This window comes from Dermacentor andersoni, chromosome 3 (assembly GCF_023375885.2).
Source record: "Dermacentor andersoni chromosome 3, qqDerAnde1_hic_scaffold, whole genome shotgun sequence".
NCBI lineage: Eukaryota > Metazoa > Arthropoda > Arachnida > Ixodida > Ixodidae > Dermacentor > Dermacentor andersoni.
In genome coordinates this window covers 227823021-227850406 of record NC_092816.1, presented here as the reverse complement: position 1 = coordinate 227850406, position 27386 = coordinate 227823021, and the positions used below count along the sequence as shown (strand labels likewise).

The 27386-nt window shown below is 46.3% G+C and overlaps 1 protein-coding gene across 1 annotated transcript in view; it reads right to left on the bottom strand.

The window, feature by feature from the left end:
• LOC126536149 (uncharacterized) overlaps nucleotides 1-27039 on the bottom strand; it is a 75887-nt gene extending 48848 nt beyond the window's left edge. Inside the window, exon 1 of the mRNA XM_050183022.3 lies at nucleotides 26157-27039. Within this exon, the coding sequence (XP_050038979.2) occupies nucleotides 26157-26178 (22 nt within the window). The 5' untranslated portion in view covers nucleotides 26179-27039. The remainder of the gene's footprint in view (nucleotides 1-26156) is intronic.
• Nucleotides 27040-27386: the final 347 nt, after the last annotated feature.

Genomic DNA, 27386 nt, shown 5'->3' with positions numbered 1-27386 from the left:
AAGATGTCGTTAGAAAGAAGTCTTAGCAATGTTCTTTGTTAAAGAAATTTCTAGCGATGTTCTGTTAAATCATAGAGGAGCTAGGAGGCTTTGTAATGGGGATGTCTCGAAGGTTAGAGAGGTTAGCACTGCCCGGTAGTATACGTACCCCTGTACTAAGCATGCGCTCCTTGTGGTAAATACCAATTAGACCAGGAATGTTCAACAGACACCCAAATGACAATTACTTCACATAAGAATGTCTGCAGAACATCCGCACTAAGTCAGTTATACTACGGATAACCCTAGGTTATTAGGGCGAGTAGAATGAACTTTCGTTGAGCAAAGCTTCCGTGTACATCGAAGTCGAATTTTCATATGTAGCAGAGGCATATACAACCAGATGTTAGCTCTCTGAAAATACCAGCAGGATAACGGTAGGAAACAATGGTACGACCCAAGAGAGCGCTTTATATAGGTCGAGGAGGAAGGAGTGAGAATAAAGAGTAATAGAGACCCTATGACAGACTATTGTCTACTGCATCCTAATCACTTGATGGATCACTCCAATGTCCCAAGGACAATGTGTCAACGTCACAGCCACCCACATAGATGGTGTCAAGTTGAGGAGCGTCCTGTTGTCCAGTTGTCTTGTCGCCCTGTTAGCGGGAACACTGCCTGTTTTCCTAAGCAGTGCGTACACGCCTTTTGGCGACCCAGCAGCGATGAGTACTCTCAAGATAAAAAATGGTTTCGTGTCTACTCTGTGAAAGTGGTTGGACAGCGAAGCAGCAAACGAATACTAGAAGGAGTACCCACAGCCACGTAGATTGAAATTATTCACGTGGCGACATTCATATGTACTTTACCTAATAGTTAGCCTACGAAGCTTCGACGGTCTTCGACTTGGCTTGCGCCGCTGCTTCGGGCACCTACAAAGGTCGGATCGGAGAGTAGAGAAATTCGCTTATCCTCATATGCGCGCTGCTATTCAGGAGACGTCACTATACGTGGCCTTCCAAAAGCATTGTCACAATGCAAATTGCTAGGCGGGTTCTTCTTTTACGTACCAAGTTACCTCACTCCCTGTTTCGTATACTACAGCCAAGCAGCCGTCGCCACGGCAGTTGCGGGGAGCGCTACGTGCTTCGCATTGCATGTAGTCGCAGGAGCACCTTATCACCAATTATGTGGTTTGGATGGTTGTTTTGAGCCACCTGATGTCTTGCGAAAGCAATTGTCAGAGGAGACATGCCACGTATCCAGCTGCAGTGGTGTCGCACACGTGCGATACAAAGCAAATGACAAGTACGCCTATGGTTCACACATAATGAAAGCTGCCTTTAAAAATTTAACATGCAACATTAGATGGCTTGGGGTGAAGCCCAATGCCAGTTTCCTGCCTGAGATTTTCCCCTTATTGCTGAAAAAACTTGCGAAAGGTATTCTTTCTTTTCGTTGACTATGCATATTCGTGATGGGTCTTGCATATTTAGAAAGGAAAAACTTGTTTTCTTGGTATTTATGTTTCTAATCATTAAAGTGTTAAACATATGTTGTTACGTATGTTGTATGCGTGATTCCAAAGAATCTATGCACTATTCGATGCACTCCGCTGAGCGCTTGTAGCTTTCTGCTTACGGAGATATCAGCCATTGCATTCGGTGGTTTGAGCCACAAATGATGATAATTTCCGGTCGACGTTATGCCACGAAGAAATCTCAGGATCATAGCCATAAACAGCTTCACTGTAATAGCAACGACCACGTACATTAAGTGGCTATCTGAGCAAATTTATAAGGAGCATTGGGACACGAATTTACAGGGAAATGGTCTCCTACGAAAAAGATAAGGTTATTTCTGGAACAAAAGATATTTTCCGAGATACGTTTCATATACGAGAAAATACAGCAACCGGCCACAGCAGCCGTTGAAACTCAGAATGCAAACGGGCCTGCAATCGTCTCTGAAGACACTAATAGAATTTACTCAACCGGATATCTTCGGCGGGTCATTTACAGGGAGTGCTCAAACAATGCTTGAATTCCGTGAACACGCCTGCGACCGTAATTGTTTGCAGGATAATGTTGAGAATGTAATGAACATGCGGTTGGATTTCGGAGCCATCGCGATGACTTGGTGTGAGATCCAAGTGACAGAAAGGCATGACATCCTTGGGTACACTAGAGAAAAAAACTTTTTGACCTAATTTTCTGAGAATAGGCGTCGAAGTTAAGACAGGGTGATAAATTGCACGTATGTTTCCGGCCCTGTGCATCATTATATTTTTCTAAAAGTGGAGGCTTTTGCATGCAGCAGATTCTGCACTGTCAGAATGCCCCTCATTATACTGGTACGTCCCAAGTGGATACAGCATCAAGTTCAGCTTGGGATGCCTCAAACACTAGAAGACCTACTGCCAATTAGGAAGCAATTATTGGTTAAGGAACGACAACATGCTCTAGACGTTTCTTGCAACTGCGCCAAAAAAAAAAAAAAACGAGGACACAAGACAGCAACACCACACCACGACCTCAGACTGCGAACTGTTTATTTTTGGACAGCAAGCCACATATATATATTTCAATCGGGAACCTGTGCACGCCTCCGCATCGTCACTCTCACTTGTGCCGATCAATATAAACGCGTAAAAGTTATCTGCTGGGTAAATGTGTAGTCCAAGATTGCGACAAGCGATCCCCAAAATAAACATGAGCGATTTTTGCAGCATCATCACAATAGGGAGAGAGCCCATAAAAACGTGCACATTCCAAACTAGTTTAGAGAGTCAACATAACCCTAGCTTTTAAGTCCGCCCTGGAAAAATCACGTCAGCATAAGTTAGAAACCAGTTTCAACCCGCAAGTTAGGCGCTTGCTCACGGTTGGTTACCCTCAGAGTTTAATCACAGGCGCCTGCGAAAGCCTTTTGCATAAACTTAAAGATAAAAAGCAACAAACGCAGGGTATTAGGGAAAAAAACTGCTGGTCACGCCCTATATTAATCGAGTTTCGCACATCAAAAATGTAGCAAGCCGCTACGGGGTCAAGGTCTTCGGCTCCATGCCAGCCCTGTAGAGCGTGTCCAATGGTGACCGGCAAAAAGAAAGAGTAAGCCACAGTGTTCAACCATGCACGAAACGCACTACACAGATTGTGTTTGGGGGGTAGTGTATTCGATTCTCTTGACATGTGACAGAATTTATATTGGACAAACGGGCAGCTGTTTCAGTGAAAGGGCACGGGAACACCAGTGGCATGTACAGAGTAAAGCAGGAGCACTTTGACGGTGCGCTGTGACAGATTCCGAAGAAAAAAAGCAGGATGGAAGAAACAACCCTTGTAAAGTAATTTTTTGCAACACAACGTTCCTGTTCTAGTAGAGGGATCAGGCTGAAAGGGAGATTGTCGAAGCGTTCTACATACTAAAAAAATGGCAGCAAACGTATCAGCATACCATCTTTTTCGTTGCTTCCAGAAGTAAATTTTCTAGAATACACTTTAAAAAAAATTCTCTTTGACGGTCTAAGGTTCTTTTGGTTTTTGGTTTTGTTTGTTGCAGGTGTTTTGTACTGTGAATGCCGCCGAGGGTTAGTTTTTTCACCAGGTTTCACTCCTTCCATAGTCACGTTTGTAAATTCGAATGTCGCCGCCCCCCCTCCTTTCCATGGTTGTTTTCATTAGGCCATATTTTGAGCCTTCATGCTTTCATGACGTCTTTGCCACATTTGTTGATCGGCGTGATATTCTCTGTTTGCTGTTATGTTTTTTTTTGCCTTTTTGCTTTCTCCAAACTATTTTATGCCTGCATCCCTTGCTTTACACTGCATCCCTTGCCTTTATTTGTTATGTGTCAATATCCGTTTTCTTCACATACTCGCGCTCTTTTCCTGTTTTTCATCCTCTGTTCTTTCTACGTTATCTCTCTGTCTTTTGATGATGCTGAAAGAATGGTTCATAGTTATTTTGGTGATCACTTGTCGCAATCTCGGACTACGCTGTTACCCAGCAGATAATATTTTACGTAGTTACCTTTATTGGCACCTGTGAGAGTGACAATGCCGACACGTGCAGCTTCCTGAATGAAATATATGTTTGTTGCTTGCTTTAAAAAAAAAAAACAGTTAGCAGTCTGCGCTCGTGGTGAGGTGTGTTTCTTTCTTGTGTCCTTGTTTTTTTCGCGCAGTTATAAGAAACGTCTCAAGCTATGAACCAAAAAGCCCGCCAGAGCGCCCTACTAAACGATAACATGCGACATCAGAAGTAAACGCGAACGACATATATCTTGTATCACATTTCCGAGGCGATAGTTATTGGAAGGGAGGCGGCAAACCTGGTTAGTCTGCGAAATATATTTCTAAACAGCAGAAATATCATATACTTAAAAAGCCTGGTGACCTCCCACTGCACCTACAGGAAAGAATTTTCCTCACTGATCGGGCCATGCTGATATATGTTGACTAAAACTCTTTGCTGGGCTAGTTGCTACATAACTCAAGGTTAAGAATGGCACTACACGAAATGCATGGATATAAAGCGAATGAGTCAAGATGAGTAGCTGTTTATAGGTGCGACTATATAAATAATATTGGTCCTTCTTGGTTGCAGTTTGTGCTGAATGCTGTCTGCATACGGATGCGCCTGATGTTTTCTTCGGTGAAGGCTTTTCTGAATAAAGCAGTTGGAAGTTTCCACACGTCCAGTCACTTCATGTCCGTGTGTTTCGTGTCGCGCCATTCTTAAGCTTGAAGTAATATGTGCTCCCGCACATGCAAATGGAAAGGATGTGAAAGCACTCGTCGACAGCGAAGCGTCAATTACTGTGGCCTATAAGAACGAGGAGCCAGAGCTAAATATAAGCAAAAATTATCCTGTCAACGTCTACGGGTACGATGGAAAGAAAGAAGGGTGGATGTGCTCACTACATGTCAGGGCAAGAGCACATGCGTAAATGTTCTAGCCTTTAGCGGTGTGTAAAAGTCCTGGCGGTGTGAAGTGCTACATGCTTTTGTCCCGTCTGGTAATGCAAGAGCTCCACTTAAACTTCTGCTGCGATGGCCAAGTCACAATCCTAGACTATCCGCGGTTCCCTTCCTTCGCAATCCTGGATGGAAACCCTCGGAAGCCCACTGCAGCAGAAGAAGTCACTCGGATGTACCCAGAGCTACTTTTTGTTGAAGACTACCCAAAGCGACGTCAAAGTTTCAAGTCCCATTCGAGCTACAAGGTATGCTGTAGCAAAGCGGGAAGCCTGCAGCATGTCGAGAGGCAAGAAGCTTTCGCTGAAAGAAAAGTTCCAGAAAATGCTTGACGTTGGCGTCGACACCCCTCTACATCTTTTGCTCCTCCGAACACTATTGCGCCAAAAGAGGATCGCACATTTTGTCTGTGCACCGACTGCAGGCAGATAAACAGACCAACCTCTTCCCGTTTTCTGTGCCACATATACACAACATAATTATTGAGACGAGAGGTGGCAAAGCTTTTAGAGCGCAGCTCTTCTTGGCCCGTTCCTGCGGCGAGCGAGGGCAGTATAATCGAGCGAAGGAGCACAGCAGCGAAAGAGCAAACGCCGAGCGGAAGACGCGAGCCGCGAACGGCGGACACCAATCAGAGCCACCCCTTCAGTGATGTTGGAGCGTACTTTAGTGACGTGTGTGCGGGAAAGTGGTTTCATGCGGACCCGCCAGACAGCTAGGAGCGTACTCGCATCTGGTCTCAGCCCAAGCGCTAGTTCCGTACTATCGTCTGCTTGCGTAACCTCTCGCTCGCGCTCATTTGGTTTCCTTCGTTTGGTCTCGTTCGCGCTTGTTTTGATTGTCATGGTTTGCGACTGTATGGTAATCTGATTGTATGCCCGACGCGAATTGCGTAGTACTTTCTGGAAGCCAAGCGGTACCAGCGATTACACTGGAACTTTCAACGAGTCATGTATAATAGCAGTTCAAATTTTCGGCGATTGCCAACTAAGCTACATGTTTCTCTCAAGCTGTTTGTCTCGATATATCGTGAAATAAAAACACTTATAGAGCTTCGCTCAAATTTCTCATTAGGCAGTATCGTAATCGTCAGTGAATTTTCTTTCTTCTCATGACCTTTGCAAGAACGTCTCACAAGTTCTTTTGTGACAGGAGGTAGAGATCTCGGTACTAATTACATTGTCTGATGTTTATGAACACGTTAGCCTCCCAATTAACCGGAAAAAGTCTCCTCCCTCCTTTCAGAAAATGATGAACAGTGTTCTGAAGCAACACTTGGGACTCTTCTGCAAAATTTACATTGATGATATCCTGGTGTACTCACGGTCAGAAGCGGTTCACTCCAAACACCTGGAGGAAGTTTTCCAAACGCTTAGTGACGTGGGCCTCACGATAAATTCGAAGAAAATAGAGTTGTTTATGTCAAGGGTTTCTTTCGAGAGAGCGCTTGGCGGAGCTGCCAAGAGCACTAAACAGAAGTCCATCCAAAGGATCATGAAACTTACAAAACTCTAGGACATTCGCTCCCTCAAGGTCTTCCTGAGACTCGCACGTCACTTCAGGAGCTTCATTAATGATTTTGCCAAGATCGCCAAGTCTTGAGGGAGCTCGCAAAGAAACATGTATATTTTGTCGAGGCTAAAGAATGTGCAAAGGCTTATCAAGACTTGGTACAAAGTATACCCTCGGACACTGTCATTACGCTGCCGGGCTATAGTTTAGCTTTTGGCATGAACACGGATGCGTCAAATTACGGTGCAAGGGTTGTTCTATACCAAACAGATTTGAACTCTTGTCCTACTCAGCAACTGCGGGTTTTAGGATACTACTCCTACGAATTCAACCCTACTCTGCTGCAACTGAGAAAGAGGCACTAGCCATTTTAAAGGCCCTGCATTATTTGTGTTCAGACATCGATGGAAGGAACTTCAAGTTGTACACTGATCACCAAGCACTAACTCATCTTTGGATTATGTCAGAGGCCAGAGGGTGGCTGGCCAATTAAATCAATGAACTCCAGCAATACGACTTTCAGGTCTTTGGCCGTGCAGGCAGTCGACTTACAGATACAGCTACCCCATTTCAATTGGCGGTTGAGGTCCCATGTCGAATGATCCAGTTAACAAAACTATCGAAATGCTATGAGCACCTGCACTTCGAGGATACAAGGTTCGCTGTACCAGTGACACTGGTACGAGAGGTACCAAAGGTACCAAAGGGCTGTCATAAAGTGACAGTCATAAATGTGGTGGCCACGACGGCTTCTGGTGGACGTATAATAAACTTCTTCAGAGGTTCACATGGAAAAATAAGTAAAAAAGACATCGAAGACTACGTCAAGTCGTGCCACTTGCGCCAAGTTAACAAGTCCAAGTACCGGCCTTGACCTGACGAACTAGTTTTGCCATAAAGGCTCGGTCAGCCCTTTGTAGCTGTACACGTAGATTTTGCTGGACGAAAGAAGAGTTCTGGGGTCCGCAAAACTACCTTTTTAGGTCGCCATAGATGAGAACACCAGAATGGTAGCAGCACAACTTCAAAGAGAAGACACTAACAGCATTATGGCCCTTGTTGATCGATCAATGTTTTCATAGTTGATATCAGACAATGGACCCGAATCCCTAAGCAAGAAGCTCAGTAGTTGGCAGATAGCTGTCGTTTTACGCTACGACGTCGTGTTCCATATCACCTGCAGGTAAATGGAATGGCCGAGAGAGTGACTCGTGATCTTGCGCAGTTCATCTCTATGTACCAAACGTTTAAAGGAGGGTGTAAATACTGTCCAGAAGCGGCTTTGTCTCACCGGAACAGGACACACTCTAATAGCCTTGGTTGTGGCCCTCATTTTTCAGTTTATGGCAAAATACCCATGCTACCAGCTCACAAAGAACTTGCAATTGACGGCAACATGTGCCTGTTTGAGTGCCTTAAAATCCACGAGAAGGAAACCGTATATCGTAAAACGATGTAGTTGCAATATGACAAGCGGCACCAATAACACCTGGTTGATACTGCATTGCGTGATATTGTGTTTGTACGGAAGGGACTACTCGGCAACGATACAAGAGTACTCCGCCCATTCAAAGTCGTGCAAACATTGGTACAACAGGGTTTGCTCAGGCTTACGGGTACCTCCTTAACGGACAGGTCGAATTCGCTGCTTTAAGCAGTGTTCTCCGCTATCGCCCCAGGAGGGGTGAACAAAGAAAATTATTTGGGGGGGGGGGGGACAGTGGGAGCGTAAGACGAACAAGAAGGATGACAACGCAAGAAGATGGTTTAGAGAAGTGGAGGAGGAAGAAGTGAGACCAAATAGTAATGGCGACCGCATGGCTAACTATTGTTGGTGTGGTTATGTTTTCCGCAAGTATGGGACGTCCGAGGATTCTCGGTCTTTTATTTCTTCAGATATCTACTGGTACCAGATGAGGTCTTTCGGATCGATGGCTAACATCCCCGCGGTTGCAACGTTCACATGCATCTTTATTTTATTACGAAATATAAATGCTGCAACACACAAACCTTGCTTACGGAGATCCATCATACTCGGGGCGTATTCTGGGACGAACACTTTCCGCGATGCTATCGCGTCATCCATCAGGCGCGCACTGACTGGCTGGTTGAGCACTACGTAACGTGAAGGCAATATCGCCGAAACCGATCGTCCGAGAATACCGTCCCTGGTGCACATTTAGGAAGCGGCTCTCTTAGAGCTTTCTGAAATGACAAAAATTAAAAAGCAATAACATAAAGGAATAAGTGAAAAGCCTGCGCGGCACACGCAGCGTAGTCACATGGTAAGCTGGAGGAGCGGCTGCATAGGAGCTCTATTTTCAGCATTACGTACAACAGGCCTTCGCGGCAAAGTATGTTCGCGTCGTTTTCACGAGAACGAACTGAACTCTCCGCCCGGTGTCAACGGTGAGCTGCAGCTAGTCCTGCTCTCTGTACAGCGACCTGCTGAGCCCGGCACTGCCTGGCTGCAGCCGCGCGCGCAGCTCCACGAATCGCTTTTTCGGCTTTGTCCCTTGAGAGGAGGTGCCATAACGTGTATCGAAGAGTGAAGGCAGGTATCCACACTACGTGGCGCATATGTCCCATCCCTCGACTCGTGGCACGGTACGTTGTTCGTTGCTGTTGATGATGGTGATGATAATGATGACATCCCCTTCGAAACGGGAAGGTGGCATATTCTCACCTAGCCAGCGACATCCAGGGTCAACTGCACGCAGCATACAACAGCTATACGCAACGGACGGGACATGTTTTGGAACATAACGGAAATGCATTACAAAGTGTGTACGTATTGACGTTATGCAGCGCGCATGTGAAATGGAAAATTATGACGGTAATGTCTTTCCAGCATTCTTGTATAGATCTCTTTGAAGTTCTTTTTGTTCCTCAAACCTTCTTCAACTGCCTTGGAGCGCTACATGTGCATCTGCTACATGGCGTTCTACCTGTTGTAATAATATGCAACTGCAATGCAAAATGTGCATGTATCAACGCTACGCAGCGGGCATGTCGCATCGCGTGTTTCCTCGCGTGCTAGGACGCATTTATAGGGCATTCTTCCGCTGCAAGCGTGGCTTGGGTCAGTCACTCCCTCTTCAGCCACCGAGGTGAGCGGACGCCGAGGTGAGCGGACGGGGGGTTTCAGCGCGCAGCAGTAACAGGACTCCGGCTAAAGTCAACAGGGATATTGAGGTTATCTTGACTCATTTGCCAATAGGAGGTGTCGTTTTGAACACATTGTTCTTGCACGGAGATGTCTGAGCGTGGCCCTTCAGGGTGGAAGGTTTCCTGGACGCTTTGGACAATAACGGCTGCTCCCTGACATTGTAGCTTTGGCCGCCTACCAGATCAACCACGTGTGGGCAGTGACAATAAACAGCCCGGAGGCGACGAAACGGTTAGCTAGATTAAAAAAAAAAAAAAAAACGTCAGGTCAACGGGCGACACTGCGCCGTCATCGACCCGTAGGAGCAGCTGGTGAAGCTGCGGCTTCATTGGTTGCCACACGACGTGGCAGAGGACGACGTGCACAAGGCGTTGGCTGCGTTCGGCAATGGGACCGAGGTCACTTGGGAGCACTGGCGTGTGGAAGCAGTGGAAACAACTTTAAAAGTTAGAAGAATACCAGACAGTTGGCGGCAAAGTAGAAAGAACTTAATTTATAAAGGTAAGGGGGAGAACGATAGAATTCACTCGTAGAGACCGTTGACCATTAGATCGCTAATATACAGGTTAGCAATGCAGGCAACCAAATTAAAGCTGCAAGCATAGGCGGAGAATAATGGCATTTTGGGAGAAAATGGCTTCAGAATAGGTAAGCGTTTATATGACAACTTATGTGTTCTTTCACAGTGTATTGAAATATGAAGAGTAGAAAGCAGACCGTTATATGTGGCCTTTTTAGACATTACAGGAGCGTATGACAATGTAGACCGCAAGATTTCGTGAGATATTCTGCAAGGGGAAGGCTTAGGTAACGATTGTATACAGCTTTTGAGAGAGATTTACCTAGAAAATGCTGTTTGCTTTGAATGGAAAGAGATGAGGAGCGAGGAGAAAGTTGATATCAACAAGGGAATGACGCAGGGGTGCCCTTTATTCGCACTGCTGTTTATGATGTACATGGTGAAGATGGAGAGGGCGCTAGAAAGAAGTAATATCGGATTTAATCTCTCTTACAAACAGCTGGGTACAGTAGTAGAGCAATAGCCTCCAGTTTTATTTTATGTGGGCGGAATGGGGTTGCTAGCTAACAAGCAGCATGATTTGCAACGTGTGGCTAATAACTGTGGACAGGAAGGCGAGAATCTAGGTTTCAATTTAGTGTTAGAAAATCAGGTGTTATGGTATTCAACCGAAATAGTGAACAGACAGTGGCAATACAAGGCCAGAAAATACCTCGGGTAAAAGAACATAAATACCTCGGTGTATGGACAAACGAAGGCAATAGATATTGGAAACGCACGAAAAAACAATAACACTAAAGGGAAAGAGATACGCAGCCATAATGAAGCACAGAGCGCTGTGGGGATACAATAGGTACGAGGTGCTCCGGGGTATGTGGAAAGGTGTAAGGCTTCCCGAACTTACTTTTGGAAATGCGGTTATTTGCTTGAAATCAGGGGTACAATCAGGACTCGATTCCAGTGGGACGCCTCGCATTTGGCGCTCACGGGAACACTACAAATGAAGCTGTGCAGGGCGATATGGGCTGGACTAGTTTTGAAGTGAGGGAAGCTCACAGAGAAATTGATTTTGAAAAACGACTAAGGAACATGGAAAAAGTAAATCGGCTGGGATAGTGTTGAGATATTTATAAAGGAAAAACATGGGTTCACAGTGGAGGAAAAGAACTAGGAAGCTCATCAGCAAGTATGCGGCCTGTAGGTTGAGCAACGAAGCAACAAACAACGTCAAGCGGGAAGCCAGAGAGGCTGAAATTATCCCATGTGTGACAGCAATGGAAAAGAAACCTGCCATGACCAACTACTTAAGAGAAAAAATAACGACATCAGGGAAGAAACAATTTATGATAACTTAAAGGGAAGCTCATTGCTTTTCGAAGCAAGATCAGGATGCCTTAAGACACGCACATGTAATGCGAGATATAAGAAGGAAGAATAAGCATGTGTTTGCTGCTGTAGAGCTAGGCAAGCTATGGAGCAAGTTTCATTAGCATATCAAGATATCTGCGCAGCCGTCGATTTAGGCACCACTGGCCTCCTTGAATAGCTTGGTTTCAGCGAGATCAGGGGCAAAGTAAACATGTCCACAATAGAGATTATAAGAGGCGATTGCATTATTGTTGGAAGAAAAGTAGGAAAACGACGAAAAACGGAGACGTACAGTAACAAAGTTCGCAATAGGGGGTCAGAAAGTTCGGTGATGGGAATTCATCTTTGGTTTCCTTCTTTCTTTTTCTTCTTTTTTAACCTGGTAGTGCATCGGACAGTATAATAGGAAGACCTTGGTGGCACAACCCACCGCCCAGTTCCAAAGGGGACTCTCATAACATCCTTCCTTCCCAGTAAATGAGAAAGGTTCCACGACCCGAACTGTGCTCCTGAAGGTCAAGAGGGGTCTCAAAGGTGACGACCTGCCACACCAGATTCGCGTCGGCGGTGAACTAGCCCTGTTTGTTGCACCAGGACGGCACATGAAGCGCTTGCGCCGCCATGGTTCGGCACATGTGCGTCGCGAGTGCAACGTGCCACGTTGCTCACACCGCCGGCGTTTTGGTCACGTCGACGCCGAGTGCATTCGTTTCTACGGTAACGAGGATTCAACGGCGCACATTATGAGCGGGACCGAGGCAGAGAACGCAGCGAAAGCTAGCGGAGATGGGACAAGAACTGAACTACGTTGCGATGCCTGAACTTCAGCAAGTGACTATCAATCAGAAGCAGTCCACCGCCCACCGGACCCTACAGCGAAATCGGATGAGGTAGCAGACGACTCAGCAAAGGATGTAAGTTCTCAAGTTGCCGGAGCGTCAGCACTATTGCCTAAACGGGGTAGGGGGGGGGGGGGCGAAAAGCGTCCCTCGTAGTGCAAGTTCGCACCTGGACGCTGCCGGCGCATCCCCGAATGCCAGTGGCGTCTCTGGGAGTACTGGCTATGGTACTGGCGTCAGCTCGGCAGTTAAAAGACCCCTAGAAGACGCCGCATGCCAAGAAGACAACGTCGGTGCCCGAAGCATCAACAGGTAGGCGCACGAACATCAGGGCAAGGCCTGGGGGCACGGCGGATAGGAATGTTGAGTCAAGCCACTTTCGCAGAGTGGTGAGACCGTTCCAACGGACAGTATCGGAGGCGTCTAGCATTGAGCTTGACGCGCAAAGAAGGCACCATGCTCCCGGCCTATCTTTTCCACAAATCAACGATGGCTCCTCAAACGTCACTTACACTCGCCGCTTTAAACGTTAGACGTCTGCCTCTAGGAAAGAAACAAAGTCAACCATAGGCACCGACTACGGGGGGGGCTCCGGTGCCCGAACCCCCTCCGGAGTTTTCTGGGGTAAAGTAGGGCTGAGCCCACCCCCCCACCCCACAGATGCCGAAGCGTACCACTTCCCTCGCCCACCCAACGTGTCATTGCCAGAGTTTGTCACCCACATCATTTGAGGTTAGTTTTGACTTGTCTCGACCTTTTCACATAAAATGTTATTGTGTCTAATAGGTGAATGCATCATGGTTGGCGCGGACGTGCACGGATTTAAATTCATACTTTGTTTTATTTCTGCAAATCTTGACAATAGAACAAGCCCATTAGAAGTACCAGTGGCGGCTGCCTCATCCGTATTTCTCGCTTCAACATTGTTTTGAATTTCTATTGTAAACACCATACACATACACAATATATTTCAATATACACACAGGACAAAGTTTATCATATATTTAAAGAGAAGGAACTAGCCAGTTAACAATTATGCCTAAGGGTGTGAATCGGTTATGCATACAGAATGAATATATCACTCTAAGAAAAGTTAACAGCCTTTGGAGTGCCCCGTCTGCCACACAACGATAATCGTCATCTGCCTTGATGCGTTTCCTTTCTTGAAAACGCCGCGCCCGCTACTTTCCTGTCGGGAATGCTATCATACTGATAACGCGCATGCCATTCGTTACTGGAAAGTACCGGGCTCGCAGCGTTAAAGAAAGGAACCGCATCAAGGCAGACGACGATTATTGTTGTGTGGCAGAAGGGGCACTCCAAAGGGTGTAAACTTTTCTTAGAGTGATTGCTGTAGGTTCAATTCGCTTCAAAATTCTTTGGGTGCTTTCCTGACCCTGAAAAAAAGCTGTAGACATTTGGCCCCTTCGGCACAGTCTTTCAACAAGGGCGTGTGAAATGCACCTGAATGGTATGTATCTCAGCATCGCTTCTCTTTCCAGTAAGAAAAACTAACGACTCACAAAAAAAAACTGCTAGTAATTTACAACCCTTATTAGGGATGAAAACATCGTGACTTGCAGGCAGAGGTCATGAATATATACAGGGTGCCCCACTTAACTATTATGGATCAAGATTTAAAACAAAAGCAATGCGTTACTCGAAGAAAACTTTGTGCAATTGTTTCCAGTACCGTGGAGTAGCTGCAAGTAATCTTTTGTTACTTAGACTTAATTAGGTAATTGTAATTATTTATCTAACTCGAGATGTACTATTATATTTATCAAACTGTCAATGAGGCATTTGGAGACAAAGCCATGGGACATCTAACCACGGTATCTTCAGCGACATACTAATTGCGTACTATGTTTTTCCGACTGTTAAATAAACCCTGCAAAATATGTCGAATACCATGTGACTGCGCTCCCACTCTCATCGTAGAGCAGTGCCCTCGAACAGGCTCCTTCTTAGTTAGCCGGAACGAAATCAAGGAAATAAAGAAACAAATTATCGCACAAGCACTCCGTGCACATTGTTAACCGGCGAAGCTGAAACGTGCGGCCCCGGTGCTTATCACTGGATGAATCCCGACGGTTCATTAAACGACGGCTTGATAGGCTGCTCTGTGCGCATTTGCTTCTTGCACACGGCGGCACGAGCCTGCTCGTGTGGCCGGCATCGGGACGGCGCAGACGAGCTCGTTCCCGCTTCCGGTCGCTCTCGCGCGCCTCTCGCTTGCTCTTTTCGTGCATTCGCATGGCGCGGCGCCGGAGGAGATTTCGGCGTACGGGCGACAGATGGAGGGATGGATGAATCGGCTAGCCATACACAGCTTCACTGTAAAGCATCGTAATAGCGCCTTACATGTTGTGCTTCGGCCGAAGTAACACGTCGTGTTTGGTGTTGGTTGCAAACAAGCTGTGATAGCTGTTTTCTTGGCGTAGATAAAGGGCGCGGATGCTTCTTTTTTTTTTTTTTTTTGCCACAGCACCAATGACCATAAAATCGTATTGACGATGTACAAATGTTTAAAGGTGCGTTTTGTTTCGTTCCAGTCAGCACGTCTTTCTCTAGCGAGCAGAAGGTAAAAATGATCCTTGCCTTACGAGCTGCGAATTACAAGAGGAAGGCCAGAAATATATATCCGTCATGGAAGTGTGGCGGTAGATCAAACACGCCGACTATCATCAGAAATGATGAAAACCTGAGACAAACAGGAAGCTTCAGGAAGCAGCGGCGTATGACTCCATCTTTCAGTCCTAGCCTACGCTCGGATGTTCTCGCACGCTCGGATGAACGACCGTCTATGGGAACATAACTACAACGTGAGCAACCGCGCATCCGGTCATCTGGGCATTCATTGCAGAGGCTGCACGGAAAAGAGAAAAAAGCAGAATAAGGAAGCGCCTTGTTATCTCATTTTCAGTGAGTGCAGCGCGTTGTCAGATAATTGCACAAAAATCACTACAGAGATTATTGAAGCCCATGAAATCCAGAAATTCAAAGACAAATGCGTAAGTGCCGTCTCAATAGCTCTGTCAGAAAAAGAAAAAGCATCCTGCGCTTTAGTTCTGTAACGGTGCTTATATATTTATTCTTTCGAAGGTCTACGTGGTACAGCTTCGTAATAATTGTGCTGTAATAGTGCGGTAGAGTTATTATATTCATTTCATTGAAAAGTGGGGCAGTGGGACTGCCATAAGGAATAGCCTTTTCCTGTATTTTATTTAATTTACGGCTATTTGTCGCAGCCGTCATGCCCGAAACAAGACGACAGTAGTTTATATGAGATAAAACAGCGATTAAATGATGAGAAGTTTGACTGTTTTTCGTAATAAAAAACGCAGCCTCGACAGAAAGTCTCAGATTCTGGATGTACTGGAAAGCAGTGTTTCAACATGCGCAGTCAATGACAACTGTTGTTCGAAGGTTACACCTAGACACCTGAAACGTGGTATCATCTAAATTTCTGAATTGTTAAGTTTTAACGATACGTGGGAGACGATATTTCGATTTCTAGGCCTAAGCAAAATAACTTTCCTTTTGGAAGTGTTTATTGGTAACGAGATTACATGTGTCCATGGCGATACGTTCATCAGCACCTAATTCGCGTCGCTCATTAGGCTTGCATAATCTTGTGCAGTCAGAAGTACTTTTTTTATTATCAGCATACATTATATACTATAGGGAAGTGTCAATATTTACAATGTCGTCGATATATATACAAAATAAGAGGGGTCCCAGAATACTACCCTGAGGCACTCCCGCTCAAAGTGCTTGTAAATTGCAGGCGTGTTAATTGGTGATAACCATTTGCTGACGATACATTCAGAGTCAATCAGTTGTAGAAAAAGATCTCGAAAGCGGTAATGATAGCATTTTTTCACAGTGTCACATGACTTATGGTGTCAAAAGCCTTCGAGTAATCTACGAAGATGCCTAATGTATGTAGTTTGTGTTCAAACGCATCCAGTGTAAATTCCTTCCGCTCTAAGAGAATGTGCTCAATTGAGCGACCTTTCATGAAACCGAACTGCGATGAAGTGATCATATGGTGCTTATCAAGGAAGGAAGCCAAGCGTTTGTGAACCATTTTTTATTTGTAAGAAACCAGAAACTGTACATAATATGTTACTTGATTGTTTGCAGGGTATCTTCCTTTGGGATGTACTTCAGAGGACCATCAAGCAAGATTTTACGTTAGATCCACGGGGTACTAGACATTTATCTATAGAAACGGATGATGGACTTCCGTTTGACCTTATTATGCTAGTTGGCCTTCACTGTCCATGGCGCGCCTGTATGACAGGGTTTTACTGCGATCCGGATGCTCGGCCCGCACGAACGCGTCTTCGAGAATGCACGTCCAGATTTGTAGAGATTCAGAAAGCGCAAGAATGTGTACCTACGTGGCTATCGGGGGTGGAACATTTGACCGCGCTCAAAGAATTCTAAGAGAGTCAGCCCAGTAAGGCTGGCCCTTGGTGCTGAAAACTTACTATTTTAGTTTGTTTGCCCAATTGCCATTTGTTGTTTGATATAGTAGTACAAAACAGATGCTAAAGAAAAATAAAGCTGGCGTGGCTCAGTCGTACAGAAGCTTACTCCCACATAGTGGGCCCAGGCTCGATCACGGTGGGAACTTTTTTTTTTTTTCATTCCCGGCGATTGCTGCTACGCACATCGGCGGCGGCGGCGCACCACCGCCACCCGAAACAGCCATTGGAATGAGCCCATGACAGCTTACGCTGTAAAACGCAAGGCACTGATCTTTTGTTTTTTGTCACACAACGTAGAATGCGAGCTTTTGCGTTCAGAGATCAAGAACTACCAATTCTACCTTCATAGGTATCATGCGTTATCAGTAGATGGATGGATAGATACAACTTTCTTGTTATCAGCAGATAGTCGTGGAAATTAATGGTTAGCTGCAACGCATCCCAAATACATTTGAAATCTCAGCCCCTAATGAACCAGGTGTGGTACTTGGGCGCCTAGAGAATCACTGAGCAGCCAGGATTTGCATTGAGCCTTTACTTCATAACGTGGGATGTGGTCCTTCCGTATCCACCTGCGCTTTACCACGGCAGTGCAAAAAACAACTGAAATGACGCCGCTCAAGCTGCTTTATGGAATGAACCTGACCAGGCGCCCTGTCCCGTTCTCTTCTCTTGTGTGTGTCTGTTTATTTGGCGTCTTCATATTTTACAATGAACAGCTACCAACTAGCCCAACAAGAAGTGCTTTTAGGAACCTGATCACTACTGTCGACATCATGCTGTGGCTCGTCACCGACGAAGAGAATCCGACATCGCCGCCTATATCTAGAACGCCGTAGAAGCCCGACAGCCCGCCCGCCTGCGCATCAAGGATCAGGAGAGGACCAATAGCCGGCATTACAATCTTCGACAACGATACGTGGAATACGAGCCTGATGACCGTATTTGGGTTTGCACCCCGATACGCGACACATGACGCATTGGGGCCCTCGAATATGAGGTCGTGTCAGACGGCATATCGCTATCACAGAGGCCCCGCTCATGGCCTGCAATAGTCCAGGTTGTGCGACTGAATCTTTTCTAACAGCACTAACGAAGTTTGTGGCTTTGCATAGCTTAAAGTCAGACTTTCTGGGTTAGCTGGGTTACTTTGGACCTTGTTTCGTTGCTGTTTCTTTTTCTTTGTTTGATAAGTGTCCATTTTATCGCTCTTCTGTTATGTTTGTAGCATAGGGACGATGCTTTTTGAGAGGGGGGCATCAACACGTGCACTTGTTTATCTTTTTGAGGGGACCGATGTTCACCACGAAGCAAACGTTATCGCTCAGCGCGGCACGCATGCGCGTGTTTCAGAAGTTCCTTGAATGTTATCGATGGTTCTATCCACTGCCACCGAAGCTTTTGTGATCTCATTTCATGTGCGACGCGAATTGCGTATAACTTTCTGGAAGACACGCGGGCACCAGCGGTTACTCCGGTACGTTCGATGAGTCCTGCATAAAAGCCGACGCGCTTGACCGGCACATCAGATTTTCGATGGTCACCGACTGTGTTTGCCGTTGTCGTTGTTCTTTGAGTGTGGCCTCTTTTTGAGAGCACAGGTTCGCCCGCCAAAAGGCTAGTTTCGTTATTCCGAATTTTGCTGGTTTCTTCACCGTCACTTCTACGAGACAATATCAAAAATTTTTGTCTTCCCGGAATTCATCGGACTATACCTAACCACACATCAGTGGCCTCGAACACATTTAACGGTTTAATGTTGAATTTTAATATTAAAAAAATAGTATCATCTCTAACGCGCTTGTGCCATGCACACGCTGAACGTTATACTTTTTAGTCAGCACTTCCCGGAAGAATGCTGTAGTCGAGGGCATATTTGACGATAGCATATTCCTTCCTTTGCGCCACTCGGGTTTAGCTTTGCATGTCGGCAGCGTGGATCCATTAAAATCGATTTAAATAGGGTATACGATTACAGTGTGCTAACCCATCTCCTACATTAGTTCAAATTCTTTTCGCACTTAGCTTCAGACGCATCCAGTGACGCTAACTTGCTCTAGCTTATGTACAATTCAATGGTGCACTGTACTACTCACTTCATACCGTGGAAAATCAAGAAATCGGCAGGGAACAATTGGATAACAGGTGTAGGTATGCTAGCGGTGCTCCTATTGTACCTACATATATGCCGACATCGCCGCGATGTCTCCACATACGACTGCGCCTGGCACCACACCATGTGCACACGCATCCGTGGCTTCAGTATAGGCGCAGGTTTGTCCTCAACCTTCCTGCCCTGCTTGGCGTCCTACCCGTCCTCTTTGTTATTACTGCGGATACCGAGGACACATTTCCCGGTGCTGCCGACGGTGCCAACAGGACGAGAGGCGTGGTTACGCTCAAGAACGCTCCGATACCCATGTTCCTATAACTTACGCGAATGACATACCCACCTTCGTCGCACCGTCTCTCCCATACGAAGGTGATATGCCTTCCACCTATCGTTCATCTTGGTGCCGCTCAGCTTCACCACGCCGTTCTTCAATATCCCCACTTTGGCCCCCCTCCCAGGCCCCTGACTTCCGCTCGGAAAACTCCACGCTGCAGTTTCAGGAGGGGAAAATGCACCCAGCGGACTGCCTATAATTGCACCAGTGCACCGTCGGATTATTTGTCTGTGGAAGCTGTTCGCGGAGAAGCTCTTGGTGACGCTGGTGCCACCAATTTTATCATTCATGCTGATTTGTGCTCCTGTCTACGAAAAGTGACGACGCCATTCTGCGCTGCTCCTTTGCGTGGTGCAAGCCATGCAAGAATTTACCTGATCGCGCAATGTACAGTACATGTCTAAATTGATGTCATCCGTCATGACATAGTATTTGCCGTGCAACGTGAGTGCACTCAAAAACTTATTTTGGTTTGGGATTTCTTGTCATCAGCCTTCGCGTTTATCAGCTATCGCCAGCGCCTCCTTTGCCTCACCGACGCCAGTCAGCAATGCCATTCTACAGACGATGCGCATAGCCGTTTCGTAACAGCAGCAGCTTATGTGCTTTTTTTCGCCCTCTAGAGAATAAATCATCGCCGTTCGTTCCGCCAGGAATGTACACGGCGACATGTTCATTCACCCTTGTGAACGCATTTCATCTAGAGGAATTGTGATCCCTCCCAGCCTTCGTCTTTTCACTCATTAGTGCGCAATATTTACTGCATTGAACACTACTCCCGATCCCCAATTGTTGCCTTGAGGATCAACTATCACATGCGCCGTTTATACTCAACCCATTGCCCTCATTCCTTCGACTGTTCCACCAACGGAATCAACTCCGTCTTCTCTTGACTCTTCTTGCTCTCTTCTGATAATTTCCATCAGCCCAGACCTTTCACCTACTCAGACCCGAGAGCTACTCGATTTGTTGAAAAAACACGGTGCCTTGTCCGACGTCCATTCACCCGTCCTCAATAAAACGCCTGTCGTCACTCATCGCATTCAGACCGATGGCTCCCGCATCGTTGACCGACGTCCACCGACGTTCCCAGCTTCGGCAGCGCCCACGGGACACCGCCGACTACCTCGCCGCTACTCAGGGGAGTTCTCGACGTCCGTTCCGTTCGCCCTCACCAGGCCGCTAGCTGTTGCCGCAACGCCAACCTTACACTGGCGCAGCCCGAATCGGGTCTTCGAGCCTATATCCGGAAAACTCAAAGTAACCGATGGAGGTGTGGTTGCTGTCCGCCGAACTGACGAAGATCCTCCGCCGCTCACGAAGACGCCGAAAATCCTGTCTCGACGAGATATCAACCAGATGCCAGCCCGACGAAGTCTGGAAGTAAAGAATACACCGACGAAAGATAACCTGACCAAGTCAGGTACCAGCCACCGGTATAAGCGACGCAGCCGTGATCCGACGCCAAGACCTAAATACAACGGAAGGCAGAGAACCACACACCTCGACGTCGTACTCGACGGCCACGAGGTCACCGGGCTTGTAGACACTGGAGCCGCGACCCGTCAACAGTGGATTATTCGCAGCCAAACTGAAGAACGTCAAGGCTGCATGGGACCGCCCTCAAATTCCGACAGCTGAAGGATACCTCATAACGCCAGCTGGAATCTGCACAGCAAAAATTACAGTTCATGACCAGACCTAGATTGCGATGTTCATTGTGTTCCAAAAGTGATCGCAAGACGTAATTCTCGGCATGTACTTGCTGAACCAACACGGCACAATCATCGACCTGAAGTCAAATTTCATAACGCAGTCCAAAGATCAAGCGATACTGACAGAGAGCTCCCGTAATCACCACGCCATGAGTGTGCAAGAAGATCACGTGAGCATCCCGCCTCGCTCCAGCATTGTCATTTCGGTCCATACCGAAACACCTGCAGATATAGAAGGCATCATCGAATACGATCAACGTCTACTGCTCGATCGGGAAATTTTCATCACAAGAGGCATCGCTCGACTGAACGGCGGAAAAGCGTAAGTCATGCTAACCAACTTCCGCCGGGACTTCAAGCATGTCAAAAAGAGCACAGCGATAGCATACCTCAAGGAAATTGTGAAAACTAGAAATGCGTTTGTCTTCTCGGATACTGCCGAATCTACCTAGACGGCCATAGTTCGACATAAATACAAACCTCCCGATGAGTAAGCAACACCTCGAAAGTGTTCTTCGGCGATGCAAAGACTTGTCATCAAGGATTCGACAAACACCAGCTGCAAAGCATCGCATCATAACGGAAGAGTGCGCTCGACCATGCCGCCAGAGCCCTTACCGCGTTTCGACCCGAGAATGTGAAGCTATGAGGCAAAAAGTCAAATTCTGCGCGATTGCATCATCGAGCCGTCCAAATGCCCGTGGGAATCTCCTGTAGTCTTGGTGAAGATAAAGCACGTAACCCTACGTTTCTGTGTTGGATATCATCAACTGAACAAGATCACGAAGAAGTACTCATACCCCCTTCAACGGATAGACGACGCATTGGATCGGCTTTGCAACGCTAAGTACTTCTTGTCGATGGATCTCAAGTCTTCGTACAGGCAAATAGAAGTCCACGATAGAGATCGCAAAAAGAGCGACTTCCTTACGCCAGACGGTCTCTACGAGACAAGCTCATACTATTTGGACTGGGTTCGGCAGCTGCGACGCTTCAGCACGTGATGGGTTAAAGTGGCAGACTTGTCTTGTTCACTTGGATGACGTCGTAATCTTCGCCGGAAATTTCGACGATCGCTTTAGGCGGCTTGCGAGTGCACTAGAGGCCATGAAGTCATCAGGGCTTACTGTGAAGCCGGGAAAGTGCAGCTTCGCTTACGATGAGCTTGTGTTCCTGGGCCACTTAATAAGCAAAAGTGGAGTCCTCGCCGACCTGCAGAAGACACCTGTCATCGCAAAGTTCTAAGGCCCATCGACAAGAAGGCAGTTGCTAGATTCCTTAGCATGTGTGCCTACCAGCCGACACTACAACCTTCGATGGCGCTACGTCGAATACCAGCCCGGCGAAATGTTTGGATTTGGACCCCGATGCGCCGGCGAGGACTCAGTGAGGAGCTCACACGCCGCTATTTCGGACCCTACAAGATCATCCAACGCACTGGCGCACTGGGCTATGAGGTCGGGCCAGACGGCACTTCGCTATCACAGCGGCGCTGCTCACGATCGTAAAGAGTCCTTGACGCGCGACTTAAACCGTTGTACCAGTGCTAAAGAACTTCGGATTTTCTTTTTCTTTCTTGTACTGTGTTACTTTGGAGTTTCTTTCTTTGTTGTGTTACTTTTGTATTTTAAGTGTGCTTTCGATTTTCGTTCTGCTGTTTTGTTTGTAGTATTGGTACGATGCTTTTCGAGAGGAGGCTATTGACACGTGTACTTGTTTATGTTTTTAGGGCGACCGCTTTTTATCGTGTAACAATTGTTATCGCTGAGGGCGGAACCCGCCCGCATGTATTAGAAGTTTCTCAAATGTAATCGATCTTTCTACCCGTTTTCTGTTGCCACTGAATCTTATGTAATCTCAATGCATGTGCGACGCGAAATATGTAGAATTTTCTGGAAGACATGCGGGCACCCGCGATTTCACTGGAACCGTCGATGACAGGCGCATAAACGCCGACGCGCTTGACCCGCCGATCAGATTTTCGACTATCGCCAACTGTGTTCGCCGGTATCGTTGTGCTTTGAGTGTAACTTTCTTTTGTGGGCACAAGTTCCCCAATAAAAAGGTTTCTTCATTCACAGTTTTACCGCTGTATAATTCACCGTCACCACTGCAAGAGAATATATTCATAACAAATTTTCTAACACTTTTGAAAAATTGTCATAAACTGCATCAAATACGCATAGCATATCGTAACAAAGAATAATCATTGCATTGTTTACAGTTATTACCATATGGTTCGTATCGCTCTTTGTTGAAATAAATACAACCTAATCAGAAATCACGAGACTGAGACTGCTGAAGTCTGTCAATGCAGTACGCATTAGAATTGTGCGAAAATACATTACTCTGCTATACAAAAGGGAAGTTCAGTACACAATAAATTGGATAAATTCACAACTTATCTAAACGACACTTTCTGTTCTCCAGTAAATCATAATTTCGCATTGTCGCTGAAGTAATCTACCAGATATGTCCATTTATGCAATTATTTCAGGACTGCACACACACGCACCAACCAACCGACCTACAACCGCTTGCTTTTTGTCCATCCCCAGTAGTGGTAGAGGGCCAGTGTTTGAGGACAACGGCAGCCGAGCAAAATTTAAACGCTGGTCTCACTCTAGGAGAACGACACTGTCGCAGTCAGTGAGTTCGGACCCGAAATAACTGCTGAAATTAAATGTCCTTTAATATGCCTTAGGGCAGCGCTCCTAGAAAACAATTATGACTGATTCTTTCGAAATAAAAGCAGCAACAATGGATATATTCTAGAGTTTAATTCACCTCGAAAGTCTGCTACTCTGCCATCCTGCCACGGTCTGCGCCTATATCAATGCCTAAAATATTTATCTTCGGACCTTCAATAACTGAAAGCGTTTCACAAGGGACAAGTAAAACGAAAAAAAGTACATGGCATAAGTGGTTGGCGCATACAATATTCTTCAATAGCACGTTTAAATAGGAAGCTTTTAGAATGGGGACGAAAGAGGTGGGCAAGTGATTTAATTGTTTGACTACCTCCGCGATAAATGAATCAGAAAACAAATTAGTTTGGCAAAAAGGGACTTGAACCTTATGGCGGTGGTTAGTACGACATGACATATCAGCTGGCTAAGTTTTCAGGTGTGCAGTTTGAAAAACATTTTGGAAGGTTGCTCTAGCTTTCGCGAGACATTCCAGCTCCTACGTACTGACGAAACTGCTGCTTCCGAAACGCAGATCACTGCTTCTAGCGGAAAGCCGTCAATGAGCAGCAAATGACGTGAGTGTCCAAACGGCGGATCGTGCGAATTTTTCCGAAGGTAGTGCATGCTTTTTTGAGTTCCACTGTGGGTGCTTATAGCGATTTGTAATACGTAGTGCGTTAACAGCACTGTTTACTTAAGGCAAACCAGCATTAAGAACACGAGCTATATGCGACCTGTTCCTGAACCGGCTTAACAGCGTTTGTGTTTTTGGGTGGCTCCCACTCTAGCTCTTATTTGAGTACTCCTTGTCGAGGTAGTTCAGTTGTTGGTGTGAACTTTTATTGCGTGTAAACAATGTTGAACACAAGATTATGCAGTACTTCTAAGAAAAAGAACGAAGAGAAGAAAGAAGAGCAGCTTTCGACCGACTCATTTTGGTGAGACAGCTTGCACATTCTGTGGGGCTGACAACTACAGCATCTACCTGCAGATACTCTGCATGCTGAATCTTCTCGAACTGTTTTCTGTAGCCCATTTTGGTTTAATCCACGTCTCGTTATGTGTACTTAAGTAAAGTGGGACAATGCAACTCATTCGGCATTTTCCCAGGGCGGTTGCACAAACATAAGCTTAACCCTTTCAGACGCTGTCAACACAATTGTGTACAGCACGGTAGTGAATCACAGCAAAAGCACTGATCAAAGTACTGATATTTAAAATGAGTTGCATACATCTTGAAACACTTATTATTGGAACTGTGCTGCATTTTTGAATAACGTGCAGCATGTTTTAGCAAAATGAGTGGGAAAGGAGACGGTTGGTTGTTTTTACTCTGTGACAGTATATTGTATGTAGTTTGTTCACTTCTTTCATTGTTTTTCACAATGTCATGCACAAAGCATAATTTTCAAATGGTTGAATAAGTGCGTTTAAAGCTTTTCAAAACAGGAGATAGTTTGTGTTCTAATATTTGATGTTCATGCAGCGAGTTTTCGCATGCAGTCGAAATTCTATAAACTTGACAAAACCGACTAAACGATTAAAAATTCTTAATTTTTTCTGCAGCTGTACACTTTCCATGATTCTGAAGATGCAAGAGATGTGGTGAAAGCATGTTTTCAATCAACGGGATAAAGAGGCGTCTGAAAGCGTTAAAGTAACTGTCGATCTATTGCTGGCTTGGAGCATATTACAAGTGATTGAATAAAAAATAAGACTAGCAAGGCATGAGTGGAGTAACAAGAAAAAAAATACCAGTTGGAAATCTATCTTGTACACGCGAAACGACGTAAAGGAACATGAAGGTATTTCAGAGTCAAGAAGGAAACAACTGCTCAACGCGTTTGTGCTACACACCTCGCAAAGCCACAATCCTCGGCAAGATAATTACCATTCGTGTATCCTGTAGCGTAGACGTCTTCTCCGTACCGCTGCCTTGCAATCGAGGACCACAACGTAATCAATTTAAGCACCAGGGCCCTGGAGCCGCAAAATTGTACTCGCTAAGGTAGCTCAAATGGTGGGGCACATCTGTACAGGCTGTCACATCTGAATGAGGGGCCTTTGCGGGTGTTTCATGAACGGATGACAGCAGTAGGACCTAACGTTCACAGCTACCCCGCCCGTGCGAAATATAGCGAGTTATTGGTGCTGCGAATTTCGCAATGCATTAAAGTGAGGCGCGTGTCAGTTCTGCTGTGCGGACCACCTATTTGCGTGCAGAGTTGAAGATAGTTTGTATTGAAGAGTCACTGGACTCTGAGCCCAAACAGCTAGCGGTGGTTGGCGGTGAAAACACGCATTCCCAAAACACGCACACACAGTAAACGCAACAAGCAGATCGTGCGAATAACTTTCACGTAGACGACACATATTTCTCTGTTTTTCAACTTGTACTGGCAGACAAAATATCCGCAGCGCCGGTAAACAGGGTATTTACCTTGTCCGCTAGTAGCCTCCATGGTGCAGCGTGACGAGTCCCCGTAGCGTCTGCCGCGGCGGCGCTTTTCCAGACGATCAACTAGCTGCAGGACGCGCACTTGTGATGTTCAGGAGGCAAGCTGCGCTCCCCAGTCGTGCTTCACCTGCTGGCGCTAGCGGCAACACGACCAGAGGGCGCTACCATCTGCATCCCGGTAAGCTCGCTGCTATCGAGAGACACATTAATGGCGTTCTCTATATCCTCATTTCTAGTAACCACCGTACCAAGGGAACTCGCTGCAGGCCATGTAATTCCTGCACCGCGGTTTCGAGACGGAAGTCGAGCGAGTCTCGTAAAAATCCTGCTGGAGATTCAAGCGTCATCGCGCGGTCGTGTTCCGCAACTAGTGCCTTTATTGTGCTTTTAACCGCCGCGCTGAGGGGCCACACCACAAGTCCAAGGGCGAACGTCAGCCGTTGGTCGGTCTGTTAGGCCCGTGGGAATGGCATCGAGAGTCGGCTCTCGCGCGCTGCTGGTATCGCCGTGTCGGGATGCAAAGGGCCGTCCCGAAGCTTGCGCATTCTCTCGCCTATTTTCTCTTTTTGTTTTTTTTTGTTCGCTCACTATAGAGGTGTCGCCTAACTTGCCACAATGTGTACAAGAGACAACGCAAGCTCGCGGTGTCGCATTCGCCGTCGCCATTGCGCGTCCTGTTTACGTTTTGCTCGCTGAACGAAGTCGCTTGGCGACTGAGCACTGCAGCGTGGCGGTGCCGTCCGAAGCAAGGAAACACGTGATCGAGTTCGTTTTGCGTCTCAAGTCCTGTTCTTTATTTCGGTGATGCCAGATGCTGAGTAAAAAAGACACAATCTAGGAACTCGGTGAACACTAGGTGAACGCCCATTTAAAATGGAATAACTGGCACAGAAATACTGCTGCACACTTCTCTATATTCAATATGAAACTAACAATCAATGATATTGCGCAAAGCACGGAGGAACTTATTTGTAGTCTAAATTGAAGCGCAGAAGGGATAAAGGAAAACGAAATGGGACGAACACGCCGCCAGGGGTAGGGAAGCGCACAAACGTCGCATTTCGCGGTCCGCTTCCCACCGGCGGCAAGTTGGCTTTCGTCCAATTTCATTTTTCTTTTAATTTATCCTTTCTACACCTGCATTATAACTTCGCCTATGCTCTCCGCGGCTGCATTTGCTGTTGGTTCCATGTGGTCATGTTTACCAATATC